The sequence below is a fragment of the Hemitrygon akajei genome, chromosome 21 (genome assembly GCF_048418815.1).
Source record: "Hemitrygon akajei chromosome 21, sHemAka1.3, whole genome shotgun sequence".
NCBI lineage: Eukaryota > Metazoa > Chordata > Chondrichthyes > Myliobatiformes > Dasyatidae > Hemitrygon > Hemitrygon akajei.
Genome location: NC_133144.1, coordinates 27855711 through 27871949, shown reverse-complemented (window position 1 = coordinate 27871949; position 16239 = coordinate 27855711). Strand labels below are relative to the sequence as shown.

The following is a 16239-nucleotide window of genomic DNA, read 5'->3' as shown; positions in this document are numbered from 1 at the left end:
TGTCAGGAAACAAGTAAGTAAAATTTTGGTTGGAGAGATTGTTTTAAGAAGCTTCTGATTATATTGAAGACATAACTGGCACATCTGCAAAGAAGTTCAGTGCACAAGCGCAATAATTCAGATTGAAAATCTCTTCTTTAGATCTATCTGGACGGCCCATTCGGGGAGGGCCACCAAGAATGGAACAAGTTCGAGGTGTCAGTTTTGGTAGGAGGTGGGATTGGTGTGACGCCTTTTGCATCTATCCTCAAAGATCTTGTCCACAAGTCAACAATCAAGGGCAAAATATCATGTAAAAAGGTAAACTCAAACTCATGCACATTATCTAATGGGCTTGAGACTTCGAATGGAAGCAGTAGAGATTTTTCTGCGTCATCTTTACTCTTCTCCCTTAAAGTTGCTGACTTTTAAGAACTGACTTTTACATTATTGCTGGGCCTGTCATTGTAAGTCAAGTGATGACCATGAAGAAGTTTGGTAAAAGACTCCCTGGTGTGTTGAAGTATGAGAGGAGTGATAATAGAATTTTTTTAATTATGAGAGGTATACAGAATATTTTTCCTAGGGTACAGATGTTAAATACCAGAGGACATGCTTTTAAGTTTCGAGGAGGGAGAGTTTAAAGGTGATGTGAAGAGAAGTGTTTTTTTACCTAATGAGTAATAGGTGCCTGGAATGGGTTACCAGGAAACAGGCAGTTTGGTGGAGTTTAAGAGGCTTTTAGATTTATGCATGGATGATACCCAGGAAGAGGACATTTAGTATAAATTGGCATCAAAATGATCTGTACTGTTCTATGCTCAACGGAAGTGAGCGTCTTCAACCAGAGAAAGTGTCATAGCTGTAAGACATGCACATTCAATGGGTATTCAGCCTCTAATGAAAGTTCATTGCTAATTAGACAGATTAATACCCAAGCTCAAACAAAGAGTTTATTGTTCAGTTCACAATGCCTCACAATTTGTATACTTATTTTTATAGCCAGTGAGCAGTCAGACATTAAACATTAACCATAAGGGATGAAAGTCTTTAAAGCACAGCCAATATAATTTTGAGTTCAAGCATCTGCATAATACCCACATTTGAAAACTTTTCAGAATATCCATCAGAAATGGGGTTAAATACATTTTCCCCAAAATCCACTGTAATACCCTAATATCTACCTTTACCATAGTGGAATATGTTAAAAGAGCACAAAATGGGGGGGGTTTAATAAAGTCAAAGTTGAGTTTATTATCAATTGCACAAATGAAAACTTACTTGCAGCAGCATCATAGGCGCATAGCATCATTTAAATGGCATTCAGAAGGAAAAATATCAATTATATAGAATTGTTAGAAGAAAGAACACAATTAGAATTTTAAAAATGCATTTCAGTACAAACTGACCTAAGTGTCCAGGTTGACACTGGCACAACATTGTGGGATGCTACACAGACATGGTGGAAAAGTTTACTGAACATTTTGGGATCTGTCAAGTCCAGCATTTATGTCCATCCCAATCTGTCTATGATAAGTTAGCAGTGAGCTGCACTTAAACCCCTACAGCTGATTTGATGAATTCCTCAAACTTTTGGTATGAGTTGCTCAAGAACTAATGCAAGTTAAGTTTCTTTTTATGGGATTCTTTTTTCTTAGTAACTCAAGTGTCACCAATGATACCCTCAGTCAACACTGATTATTGTTGTAAGAAATGCCACATCACACTGCAACCTTTATTATATTTTCATTGTTTATCTTCATGTATTCACGGCTACCAGATATACAATAACATGATAAATGTGTTAATTTGTTTTATGGCTTGTGCTTCCTTGTACTTGACAGCTCTGTCATGGTAGCTGTTATTTCTAAAATACTGAACATAATTTACACAGATAATCTGTCCTCCACCCTGCTAGATGGTATGTTGGGGAACCAGAACATAATAAACAGAGCGATCTCTCATCTGTATCAATCCAGCATCGTTTCCTTTATTTTTGGTATTATATACAGTAAACATTACCTTAACAAATTTCATCACATTATTTAAAAGCTGTATCTTATGAACCTTGAGCTATTCTACTCATTTAATATCCTAGGAGATTGTTTTCAGAACCACATGAAAGATATAAATTCTGCTTCTTCAAATGTTGCCCTGCAAAGTATGTGGATACTGGTATTGATAATGATCCCCAAGTGCATCATACTGGAGAGAGAGTGAGTAGCCACTTGCTCCAGTGCTCAGCAAGCCTTTCCTTCTCAAGCACTCTAATTTCACCTTGAATATTTGAGCACTGCCAGTGGTATGTTGTTGTTTCTTTTCAAAGCACTGCCAGTGGTATGTTGTTTCTTTTCAAAGGAAGTGGACGTTTTGCATTTTTTCGAGACAAATGTGCAGCTGTTGAGATCTCTCTTTGCCAAAGCATGGATATTAGCCCTTAACAACATACCACAATTAAATTTAATCTTAAATTGGTACTAAATTAAACAGTGTAGAACAGGAACTGACACTTAAGGTCATGATGTTGTGCTGAACTAACAAAAGTAGAAATTAAACACCTAGCCATCTTCTGCCCACACAAGATCCATATTCCTCCACTCTCTGCACATTTATGTGCTGATCTAAGAGCCTCTTAAGTGCCTCCATTGTATTTGGCTCCAGTACTACCCCTGGCAGCATTTTCTAGGCACCCAGAACCTGCTGTCTAAAAAAAAACTTACCCTGCACATCTCCTTTGAACATTCCTCCTCTAAGTGCATGCTCTTAGTTAATTCAACTCTGGGAAAAAAGATACTGGCTATCTACTCCTTCTATACCCTTCATCATCTTATAAACTATCAGGTCTCCCATCAGTCTTTACCACTCCAAAGCAAACAACTCATGTTTGTCCAGTTTCTTCTTATAATATATGCCCAGTAGTCCAGGAGGCATCCCAGTAAACCTTTCTGCATCCTCTCCAAACTATAAAATTGGAAATCAAGTAATTAAAGCTGACTACATATTTTGCTGGTTAATAGGTGGTGAACCCTGAGAGGGCTTTTTTGGCTGTAAATAACTTAGTTAACCTCTTTATTGCCAGATCTACTTTATCTGGGTGACTCGAACGCAGAGGCAATTTGAATGGTTGGAGGACATCATCCGTGAAGTTGAAGAGACAGACAAAAATTCCCTGGTATCTGTCCATATCTACATCACTCAGCTAGCAGAGAAGTTTGACCTGCGGACCACCATGCTTGTAAGTAACATTTGACCCTAGATCTGAACTGGGAGTATTAAAACTCTAACCCTCAAGGTACCATTTTCAACTCCATTCTTGTCTCTACAGAAGTACTGCTGAAGCTCTCACAATTCCAATGCACTTTTGGCCATCCTCCAATTTTCCACTCCAAACAAGCTTGAACTCATGCATTCCTCTGCTGTCATCCTAACTCAAACCAAGTCTCACTATTATATCATGCATATGTAGTTGAAACTGAATACTAGTTTGTCAGTGACTTTTGTTTTCAAATCCCTCCAGGTTTCTTCTCTGCCATCTCCTTGTTGTCCTGTGCTGCTACAACCCGATGAGTTTATTTTTCCTTAAGCTCCACTTCTGGTATCTCAGATGTCACGAAGTGTCTTCACTCCATTGAAGACAGTCATAATTTCCCAGTCCATCCAATTTCTCACTGCAGTCAATGTAATCAAGGACCCCTCCCATCCAGATTATTCTCTCCTCTCCCACCTTGCTTCAGGTAGAAAATATAAAAACTAGAAAGCATGTATTACCAGGCTCAAAGATAGCTTCTATTCCATTATAAGACTTTTGAATCAACCTTTCTATGACAATGATGAATTCTTGATCTTTCAGTTTACCTCATTATTACCCTTGCACCTTATTTGTCCACCTGCACTGCACTTTTTCTGTAACTATAACACTATATCTTAAATTTACAATTGATATTCTACCACTATAACACTCTATGCTGCATTCATAGACTGATAACACAACCATGGCTAACAAGAGAGGTCAAAGCCAACATAAAAGCCAAAGAGAAGGCATATAATAGAGCGAAAATTAGTGAGACGTTAGAGGATTGGTAAGCTTTTTAAAGCCAGAAAGTGACTAAAAAGTCATTAAGAAGGTAAAGAGAATATGAGAGTAAGCTAGCCAATAATATCATAGAGGATACCAAAAGCTTCATCAGGTACATAAAGTGTAAAACAGAGGCAAGAGTGGATATCAGACTGCTGGAAAATGACGCTGGGGAGTAGTGATGGAAGACAAGGAAACGGTGGAGGCACTGAATAACTATTTTGCATCAGTCATCACTGTAGAAGACAGTAGTAGTATGATGGAAGTTCCAGGTGTCAGGGAACATGAAGTGTGTGAAGTTACCATTACTAGAGAAAAGGTTCTTGGGAAACTGAAATGTCTGAAGGTAGATAAGTCACGTGGACCAGATGGTGTACACCTCAGGGTTCTGAAAGAGGTGGCTGAAGATATTGAGGAGGCATTAGTAATGAGCTTTCAAGAATCACTGGACTCTGGGATGGTTCCAGAAGACTGGAAGATTGCAAATCTCATTCCAAGAAGGAAGAGAGGAAGAAGAAAGGAAACTATAGGCCAGATAGTCTGATCTCAGTGATTGAAAAGATGTTGGATTTGATTATTAAGTATGCAGCCTCACGATATGTGGAGGCACATGATAAAATAGGCCATTATCAAAATGGTTTCCTCAAAGAAAAATTTTGCCTGACAAATCTGTTTGAATTCTTTGAAGAAATAAGAAGCAGGATACACAAAGGAGAATTGGTTGATGTGTACTAGAATTTGAAGAAAGCTTTTAACAAGGTGCTGAGCATGATGCTGCTTAACAAGCTACACACCCATGGTATTACAGGAAAGACTTTAGCATGAATAAAGCAGTGCTGATTGACAAGAGGCAAAGAGTGGAAATAAAGGGAGCCTTTTCTGGTTGGCTGCCAGTGACTAATGGTCAAGAGTCTGTGTTAGAAACAATTTGGATGATGGAACTGACGGCTTTGTTGCAAAGTTTGCAGACAATATGGAGATAGGTAGATGGATAGGTTGTTTTGAGGAAGTAGAAAGGCTACAGAAGGACTTAGACAGGTAAGGAGAATCGGCAAATAAATGGCAGATGGAATACAGTGTTGGGATATGTATGGTCATGCACTTTGGTAGAAGAAATTGAAAGGTTGACTATTTTCTAAATGGAGAGAAAATACAAAAACAAGTGCAAAGGAACTTAAGAGTCCTTGTGCAGGATTCCATACAAGTTAATTTGAAGATTGAGCCTGTGGTGAAGAAGGCAAATACAATGTTAGCATTCATTTCAAGAGGACTAGAATTTAAAAGCAAGTATGGAATATTGAGACTTTATAAAGCTTCACTTGGATTATTGTGAGCTGTTTTGGGCCCCTGATCTTAGAAATGTTGCGTTGAAACAGGAAAGGGTTCAAAGGAGGTTCACAAAAATGATTCCAGGATTGAATGGCTTGTCATATGAAGAATGTTTATTGGTTCTGGGCCTATATTCATTGGAATTCAGAAGAATGTGTGGTGACCTCATTGAAATCTATTGAATGATGAAAGGCCTTGATAGAGTGGATGTAGAGAGGATGTTTCCTACTTTGGGAGAGTTTAAGACCAGAGGACACAGCCTCAGTATAGGGAGGTGTCCTTTTAGAATGGAGATGAGGAGGAATTTCTTTAGGCAGAGAGTGGTGAATCTGTGCAGTTCTTTGCCACAGACAGCTGTGGAGGCCAGAGACATAAGGGAAGTGTAGCTTTCTCTGTGTTGTTTTTATTTTACGTAGTTCACTCTAGTTTTTGTACAGTGTCATGTAACACCATGGTACTGAAAAACATTGTCTCATTTTTACTATGTACCGTACCAGCAGTTATGGTCGAAATGACAATAAAAGTGACTTGACTTGATGGATTCTTGAGTGGTCAGAGCATCAAGGGATACTGGGCAAAGGTAGGAGATTGGGTTGAGAGAAGAAGTTGATTCAGCCATGATGAAATGGCAGAGCAGACACGATGGGTGGCCAAATGGCCTAGTTCAGCTCCTATATCTTATGGTCTTATTTTGGTCCTGTTTTCCTTTTGTACAACCTTGATGGACTTATATATGGAATAATCTGTCTGGATGGCATACAAACATAAACTTTTCACTGCATCTCCATATCTGTGACAAAAATAAACCAATTACATATTCCCTGGCCTTCATGTGTGTCTTAGCTACTAAGCCCGGCAGAATTGTTCCTACTGACAGGAAAATGGGCAAAGGCATGTGACTGGCACCTTAAAACCAGTTGCTTTGGGCAAATGGGGCTCGTAAGCTATGTTTGGCAGCTCATTTAGGAGATTGAAAACTCTGATCTCGAACCTACGCTGCCTTGCAGCTAAACCCACTCATGGGGAAGGCTTTAGAAGTAAACTCTCAAGGAAAAATCCAGAGCTGGAATTTCTAAGACAGTCTTACATTGAGTTCAATGCTAACTGGCAACTCCTGCAATACCATTGGTGTCAAACTGTATCAGTATCTGCCATTCCATCAGCTGCCTGAAGAGGAGGAGGCTGCTGCATGGGGAACAGCTTGCTCTCCATATTGTATTGCCCTGGCTTGCATATCATGTCAACAACTAGGATGCTACTTCAGTGGTCGACCTCAACCAATGGAGGGCTTCAATCAAACTAGGCCAGGAAATACACAGTGAATGGCAGGCCCCTGGAAAGTATTATTGAACAGTGAGACCTTGGACTACAGATACATATTTCTCAAAAATGGGAACATGGGTAGACAGGGTAGTCAAGAAGGCATTTTATATGCTTTCCTCATTAGCCAAGGCATTGAGTATAGGAGTTGGGAAGCCATATTTTAGTTGTAGAAATCATTGGTTGGGCTGCATTGGGGATAATGTGTGCAATTCTGGTCGCCACACTAAAGTGATTAAGCTCAAGAGAGGGCAGAAAAGATTCACAGGAATATTACCTTGACTGGAAGGTGTGAGGTCTAAGGAGACTGTTACCCCTGGAATGAAGGAGGCAGAGGTTTATAATATTATAAGCACTGTAGATAGGATAGATAGTCAGATTATTTTGCCCAGGGTAGGGTAATCTAAAATTTAAGGGGCAAGTTTGTCACACAAAGGGTGATAGGCACATGGAAAAAGCTGCCAGTGTGATTGGTAGAAGCACATACATGAACAATATTTAAAAGGTACTTGACAGGTACAGGAATAGAAAAGATTTTTAGAAGGATATGGGATAAAATTTCAAAGTTCAAAATTCAAAGTAAATTTGTTATCAAACAGTATATGTGTCACCATATACTGTCCTGAGATTCGTTTTCTTGCAGACATTCTCAGTAGATACAAAGAAATACAATAAAACCAATGAAAAACTACACACAACCAACCAACATGCAAAAGAAAACAATAGATAAATTAAACTGAGATTATAGGTTGTGGAGTCCTTGAAAGTGAGTCCATAGGTTGTGGAATGAGTTCAGTGTTGACTGAGTGAAGTTATCTATATTAGTTCAAGAGCCTGGTGGTTGAAGAGTAATAACTATTCCTGAACCTGTTCATGTGGGACCTAAGGGTCATATACCTCCTTCCCAACAGCAGCAGTAAGAAGGTGGGGTGGGGGGGGGGTGTAATCTATGAAAATGGATGCTTTTTTTTGTGGCAGCTCTCCTTGTACATGTGTTTAATGGTGGGTACATCTACAAAGGTAGGCTAATAAAATTACTATAGCTAAGCATCTTGCTAGCATGGATGAGTTGGGCCCAAAGGCTTGTTTCTGTGCAAAGTAACTATATGGATCTATGTAAATCTGTGGCGTGGAACTAATGTTATATTGGTATTGTAACAGCCAATAGACCCCAAACACTCTGGATGAATACTACTGAAATCTATCTTGTCTTTCAATCAAAATTTGGTAACTGTACTGCATACTTTATAGGACTGACTAAGTTACCTAACTGCTATTTGCAACAAAGATGCCAGGACCTGGCTTTGGAATTTAGCTATTGCAGTGAGTTTTGTATCCCAACACCAGCTAGAAAAGCATTCTAGAATGCACTGACCTTCTGCTCACATTAGATAATGTTCATAATATAATGAAAGTAAAGAGAAGGAAAAAAATTCACACATGAATTAATTTTGGGTGCAAGCATTTGGTACAATATTGAATCTGCTTGGTTATACAGTATATATTACTTGATGATCTTGACTATCCTTATAATTTTATAAACCTCTATAAGCTTTGTTTGCTCTATTTCCTGACATAAGTTAATGAAATTTTTTGTTTGGTTCAGTACATTTGCGAGCGCCACTTTCAGAAAGTGTCAAACCGTAGCTTGTTCACTGGACTTCAATCCATCACACATTTTGGACGTCCTCAATTTGTCCCTTTCTTCTCTTCACTTGTGGATGTGCATTCTGAGGTGAGTAGTGATTTGTACTTCAGCAGCTGTGGTTTAAAGTATCCTGTCATCATCGTGGCAAACATTGTCATTTCTTAGTGTACCAGGAACACTCAGCTTTGATAAGGCAATTTTAATTGGAACTTTGATTTTGATTCAGTGTGACATATCTCAGTTATGTATGCCCCAAAACTTGTCAAAGTTGAGTTTATCATCATATGCACAGGGTGTACTGAGAAACTTACCTGCAGCAGTATCACAAGCACAGAGCATAATACTAGCAGCATTCACAAGAAAAAACATAAATTATACACAACTCTTACAAGAAAGAACACAATTATACATAATTTTATAAGAAACCCTAATTAGAACAACAGAAATGTTCATTCTCGTGCAGTAATCAAAGTAATCACAGTGTTGCTATACTGTAGTGATCAGAGTTATACTAGTTGGTTCAAGAACGATTAATGGAAAGTAGCAGTTCTTGAACCTGAAGGTGGGGATTTATGCTTCTGTACCTCCTTCTCAATGGTAGCTGCAAGGATATGGCATGTTGGCTTCTTGAGGCAGTGCCTCATATAAATACATTCAACAGTGGGGAGGAATGTGTCTATTATGTATTGGGCTGAGTAAACTACTTTCTGCAGCTTCTTGCGTTCCTGTATATTCGGATTGCCGTACCAGACCATAATGCAACTAGTTAGAGATGTTCAAAAATATGTCAGCAGAAGGTTTTTAGACTGTTCAGTGATAAACCAAACCTGGTTAACCTCCTAATTACGTAAAGATGCTGGGATACTATCATCAGTATCTGAAGTGGCATTAACAGGTCACTGCTCAACTCATCCTTGGGAAAAACTGCTCAAAGTGGGCCATTTAGAAATAAATGAGAGTCCAGTGTTTTTAACTATTGATTGACGAAAGGCTAGGCTAACAAAGTCAATAGAATTCTACAAGAAATGATAGGTTTCTTATCCCCAAATATGAAACTAGAATATGAAGTGACATTTTAAAATCTTTCATATTATTTAAAAATCTATTACTTTGAAATCTTAAACTGATATATTGCACTGTACTGTATGTTTTGATGTGCACGTGATAAATAAATCTGAATCTGATGTTCTTATAACCTATATGTACGGAATTTGTTCTATAAGTCTTAGCATTTACAAATCATTCATTCAGGTTAGTGCATCCTTAAACTTTGGAGTACTGAGCTTGTTCAGAGATAGGTGAAAATACTGTCAATTCCCTATATTTCCTTGATTATCACGGAGAAAGCTGCAGAACAGCTGAGCATGTGAAAGAATGCCAAATTACACACACTTTGGCACTTCCACATTTAATGTACTCACTGTAGAGTTGCAGAATTCTTCTGCCAATGTCAAGGTGTAACAACAATGAAAGATGATTATTTGCCATCACTGAAATTGGTGGATCTAGACCAATTAAATTCAAAATTTGAATTGACTTCAAAAGTAAAACCCTGTGAAATGTGTAGACGGAGGGAAGTAAGGACTTACAACTCAGAAGCTAAAAAATGGCATAAATTGACAAAGAATGGAAAGCAATGGAATAAAAAGTCCAACTGATATTCCAACAGTTTCACTTCAGATGAACTCCTTTGATCCCTCTTCATTCTATCGACATTGTCCTATCCCTTTATCCGCATATACTTCTATTCCTTTCTCCTTCATGAGCTGATCTCAAGAAATGGAGGTCAACTGAGGCAGGTGTGAAGTGACATATTTTGGGAAATTAAACCAAAGCAGGACACATACAGTGAACCACATGGTCCTGAAGAGTGTTGCAAAACAGAGACTGATGACTACAAGTACATAGTTCCCTGGCATCATGCGTAGACAGTGGTGAAGAAGGCACCACTTTCCTTCACTGGATAGTAGAGTTGGTATGTCATGTTACAGCTGTGCAACATATAGCTGAGGCTGCATTTGGAATATTGTATGCAGTTCTGCTTGCCACAGAAAAATCAGAGTGGGTGCACAAATGTTTTGCTGGGAATGGAGGCTTGGTCCGAACATGCCCTCTCTCCAAGATCTGAGACAGCTCTGCTGCAGTCCATCAATGTGGCCACAAGCCGGAGGAGTGGCTCGACAAAAATCAATTAGAGGAGTGAAGAGAAAAACACCTGCCATTCTAAACAACATATTGATGGCCCTGAGAATGAGTATATGGAGGAAGTATTGCATTAAATCATAATGTCAACCTGGAATGGTTAGTGCTTGTATAAAATTAAAACCCAGTTCAACCTGAACCCAACATCCACCTGAATCTTAATCATATTTTATAACTTTTTCTATGCCTTAATGAACTTGATTATCATTGTAAATGTAATAAGCCCAGACATGGTGTTAGCCTGTTGAAGATGATGCATCAAATATAATCAGAAGTAAACGATTGTGATACAAATTCAAATTGCTGAATAATCCACATTAATTAGAGAAATGGGTTTAAAATATCAGTAGATTTTGTTGTTACTGGATATTTTTTATATTGACCATGATGGAGTAATGAGCTGAACCCACACAGTGCAACTCAAGCCAAACATGTAGTTTTATCAGAAGATCCTAGATGGATACTATTAATATGGTAGACTGAAATTCCTACTTCTGTATGAATTCATGATTCTAATTCTCTCTTGGCCTGACAGAAACTTACATTTATGCTAAAGGGAAGACTAAAAAAGGATTAATGAAAGATTGATGAAAATTGATGGTAGCATGGATTCATTTTGCTGAAAGGCCTATTTCCATTCAATATCACTCTATAACAAATAAAAAACAAACCACTGGAGGAGCACACACAAAATGCTTAATCCAGGACCAAAACACCAACTGTTTGTATCCTTCCATAGATACTGCCTGACCTGCTGAGTTCCTCCAGCATTTTGTCTATGTTGCTCAATACGTCCAGCATCTGCAGAATCTCTTTTGCCTATACACTTCTTCAGGAACTTAATGGGTTAAGTAGTATCTGTGGGGGAGGGGAGAGGAATTGTTGACCTTTCAGTCAAAACCCGGGATCAGGAGTGAGAGAGGAAAAGGAAATTAGCCAGTACAAAGAGGACGGGGGAGATGTCCTGGAAACAGTGGGAGATAGGTGGTCCAAGGAAGGATGGATGATGGGCAGGTGGAATCATAGAGCAGTTGGAGGGGTGGAGTTGGAAGACAGAGGTACAAAGGTGACAGGTGGAGGGGAGGAGAAGGTGTAAGTGGAGACAACTGAAGGGTGATAAGCAGGAACACAACGACTAGCAGTGCTGGAACATGATAAGTAAGAGAGGTGAAATGTGAACTATTAGGGGAGAAGCAAAGGGCAAATGGAACCAGAGAGAGGAGAGAATCTGATGGGTAAATTAATTATGTGGGGAGTACATGGTTGGAATCAGGAAAAGAAGGGGAAGAGAATATATGATGGGAGTGTTGAAGGGAGAAAGTGTGGGTAAATTATGTGAGGAGAAACAAAAATGGGTGGACCAGAAGTTGATATGAAGGAGAGAAAGTGAGATGAGCACACAGGAGGTAAGGGTTCCCAGAAATTCTAGTGTTTGCACAACTCTTGTGACTCTTTTTGTTCAAAGGCCGAGGTATTTTTTTTGCACTGAATTCTGGTAGCCAGGTTCCAACAGGAATGGGGGAAGGCACTTTCAGCTCAGGAGATCAAGAAAGAAGAATACAAGCAAATAAAGCATTACTATAGTTAAAGCAGATGTAAAACTGTGCATTAAAATAAGCAGCAATGCACTTAAATTGAGAGGGGGAGAGTTCAAAGGAAATATGCAGGGCAAGTTTTGTAGACAGAGAGAGGTGAATGTCTGGAATGTGTTGCCAGGACTGATGGGAAGGCAGAGATATTTAGAGATGAAAGAAGGATTTCTCTTCGATAGGTACATGAATATACTGAGAATGGGAGGGGGTAGATATGGATCATGTGCAGACAGGAGGAATTGGGTATCATTAGCTTAATTAGTTCAGAACAACATGATGGGTCAAAGGGCCTGTTCCAGTGCTGTACTGTTCTATGTTCTATAAAAGAGACTGTAGAAATGAAAGAGTGTCAAACAGATGAGCACACACCAAATGCTGGAGGAATTCAACAGGTCAGGTAGCATCGATGGAGAGGTAAAAAGAGTCAATGTTTCAGGCCAGGACCCTTTGACAGGACTGGAAAGGGAAGGCAAGGAAACCAGAAGTGATCCAGAATTATTGAGGGAATTGTGAAATTTTTCCTGTCTTTCTGGTGTAACATATTTGTTGTTCCTTATTGATGAGCAGGTTACCAAGGTTGGAGTGTTTAGCTGTGGACCTCCTGGAATGACCAAAAATGTAGAAAAAGCCTGCAAGGACATGAACAAGCGGCATAAAATGCAATTTCATCATCACTACGAGAACTTCTAGCTTCGCAGATCTTCTACAAGAACTTCTGAAAAATTCAGCTTTATAAATCTTCCTTAAAGTGAAGGAATACTTTGTATAGATTGGATATATTGTTTCTTTCACTCACCATGTGGTAGTTTATACTGACTGTTCCTAATCTCGCACTGGGATCTATAAATCTGACTTTTATGAAAAAATATTTTTCAATTGTTAAGCATATATACAGATAAATGTTATGTCAATTGATTTGTTAATCCATTTGTGAGACGTTGTCCGATGAATTGTGAATTGTTAAACAGGATTTCGAATTAGATTTACTGTTCACACTGTACTATTAAATCTTGAATATTAACCTCAGTACTACTTGGATTTATTTACTTAAATCCACATCTTTCGACTCAAGAACTTAAGTAGGAGCATGTCCTTCAAGTCTGCCCTACTGTTTTGATCTATGAGAGCCTCATTGTCTCTTCTTCACTCCATTAAATATTTATCCAACTCCATCTTAAATACTTATAATGATCCAGTTGCCACCATCTGCCAAGGCAAAAGGTTCCAGATTTTCACCTCTTTCTGCAAGAAGAAATTTCCATGTTCCTCAGTTTTAAATGATCAGCCCCTTATCTTGTAGTTGCATCCTCTTGTTTGAGACTCTTGTATTAGTGAAAACATCTCAACATATACTTCTGTCAGACCCTCTTTTGATAAGGTCACCCCTCTTTCTTCTGACCTCCAAGGAATACAGGTCCAAATTATTTAGTCTCATTTGGTAGAACAATACTCTCCTACCAAGAATTAAGATCATGAGAACAAAAGACATAGGGGGAGAATTATGCCACTCAGCCCATCAAGTCTGCTGCACTGTTTGATCATAAATTATCTATTTCCATCACAACCCCATTCTCATGCCTTCTCCCTGTAACCTTTCACACCCTAACTAAGAACATTTTAAACTTTGCCTTAAATACACCCAATAACCTGGCCTCCACAGCCCCCTGTGGGAATGAATTCCACTTTCACCACCCTCTGGCTAACGGAATTGCTCCTCATCAGTGTTCTAAAGAAATGTCCCTCTATTCTGTGGTTGTGTCCTCTAGTTGTAGACTCCTTCCCCATCATAGGAAACATCCTCTCCACATTCACTCTACCCAGGCCTTCCAACGTTTGATAGTTTTTAATGAGATTCCCCCTCATTAGCCTAGTAAATTTTGTAGTGCCCCCAATATTCCAATATCTTATGTTCAATAAGGGGACAAAAACTGTATGCATTATTCCAGGAGAAGCCTCACCAACTCCATGTACAATTACTTCAAAACCTCTACAATTTTTAAACTCCAATGCCTTTGCAATTGCCAAATTCTAATGCCTTCTTAAATATTTCTCGGACCTGCCTGCTAGATTTTTGTGATTCATGCGTCCATACATCCAGATGCCTTTGTATTTCACTCACTTGCAGTCTCTTCCCATTTTGTTAATAGTGTGTCCTTTAATTTCTCTTACCAACAAACATGAACTCACACTTTCCTGCATGAACTCCATTTGCCAGTCTTTTGCCCGCTCATCCTGTTGCAGAATTACAATATCCTTATCACAACATGCCCTTCCACCTAATTTTGGAAACCTTACATCCTGTTCCTTTCTCCAAATCATTAATACAAATAGTGAACAATATTAGGCCAAGAACTAACCACTGTCACAACATGTAGAAGATATCTAGAAAAATGTATGAAATACCATTGCATAGAAAGCAATGGACCAAGTGCTGAGAATTGGAATTAAGTGGGTAGTTGATGGTTGGTGTAGAAATGGCTGCTGTAAAACATTTCCAGTTCTCTCCATCATCCAGTGCTGGCAAACATTGCTTACATATGACACCAGAACCCTCCATAAGATCCAGCAAATTTAAGAAAATGAACACCATACCAGAAACTGATATGGAACTCATGATGACCTTGAGTGCAATCGATGTACAGAAACGAGACACTTAAGTGATACACTCTGTCCCTCACCCCACAACAGATACACCCTCTGTATCCAGGTATAAAATTACAGTTGTTACTGTGCAGTTACATGAAGAGACGAGAGAGAGAGAGAGAGAGTGAGAGAGATTAATTTCTTGGCAACAATTTGCATATAATTACTGCAGATTAGCACATTCCACAAAGCTTTAAAATGAGTGCTTTAACTATGTTTGATGAAAAGGCTCTGTGAGATGTTTATCTCTAAATCAGATAACTATGGTTTTCATAGATTGCTGACTCAGAGATAAACATCTCACACAAACTATTGCTGGGTCTCATTCCATTGTGTACTGAGACACCGACAGGTGCCATCTTTTGGACTGCGTGTTAAATAAAAGCCTTTCCTGTTCTCTCAAGCAGATCTTAAAGACACGTGATACTATTTCAGAAAATTAGGAACATTTTCCGCTCTGCCATTCATCACAATTGTGACTGGATCTCCAATTTCTTATGCTAATCTCACATTCATTGGTTCCTTTAATAAGAAGAATCCATCAATTATTGTTTTGGATTATCTCAATAACATTTGGACCCCCACTGGTCCTCAAGGAAGAGAATTCAATGCCAGTTGAAAAATTACTTCTCATCGCTGTTTTAAATGATCTACTGCTTAGTCAAAACATCCAGACAAAACATCCTCCATTGTCAATCCCTGTAAGAATTTGGTGGTTTTCATTCTAAATTGTTGAGAATACAGGCTTAGTCTGCTCAACCTCTCTTTCCATAAATATGACTGTTGAACCTTAACTTCAATACCTCTATGACAAGTGCTGTAATGTAGAAGTTCGAGTAACACTGTTACAGTGCCAGCTATGAGATCGGGATTCAATTTCAGCTCCTGCCTGTAAGGAGTGTGTATGTTCTTTGTGTTACCCTATAGGTTTCTTTTGGGTGCTCTAGTTACCTCCAATATTCCAAAGACTTTCAGTTAGGGTTAGTGAGTTGTGCGCACACTACAGTGTACTGGTGCAGGAAGCTTGATGACACTTGTGGGGCTGCCCAACACAATCTTCATTTATTTGATTTGATGCAAAATGACACATTTCATTATATGTGCATGTGACAAATAAAGCTAATCTAATCTGTAAAAATGAACCAGAATCAGAATCAGGTTTTAATTCCACTGGTATATGTTGTGAAATTTTGTTGTTTTACAGCTGCAGTATATTGCAATACATGATAATGAAGAAAATGATAAATGACGATAAAAATTACATTTAAAAATTCAAAAATCTGATGATGGTGGAAAGAAGCTGTTCCTAAAATGTTGAGTGTGTGTCTTCAAGGTCCTGTACCTCCTCCTTGATAGGAGCAATGAGAAGAGGGCATGTCCTGGGTGATGCAGGATGTGAATGATGGATGCTGCCTTTTTGACGTAACACCTTTTGAAGATATTCTCAATGC

General features: G+C 38.7%; 1 protein-coding gene across 1 annotated transcript in view; it reads left to right on the top strand.

Annotated features, from left to right (window-relative positions):
* LOC140714177 (dual oxidase 2-like) overlaps nt 1-13166 on the top strand; it is a 145404-nt gene extending 132238 nt beyond the window's left edge. The window contains exons 31-34 of the mRNA XM_073025053.1: nt 142-300; nt 3059-3214; nt 8310-8438; nt 12713-13166. Coding sequence (XP_072881154.1) covers nt 142-300; nt 3059-3214; nt 8310-8438; nt 12713-12835 — 567 coding nt within the window. The 3' untranslated portion in view covers nt 12836-13166. The remainder of the gene's footprint in view (nt 1-141; nt 301-3058; nt 3215-8309; nt 8439-12712) is intronic.
* The last annotated feature ends 3073 nt before the right edge of the window (nt 13167-16239 follow it).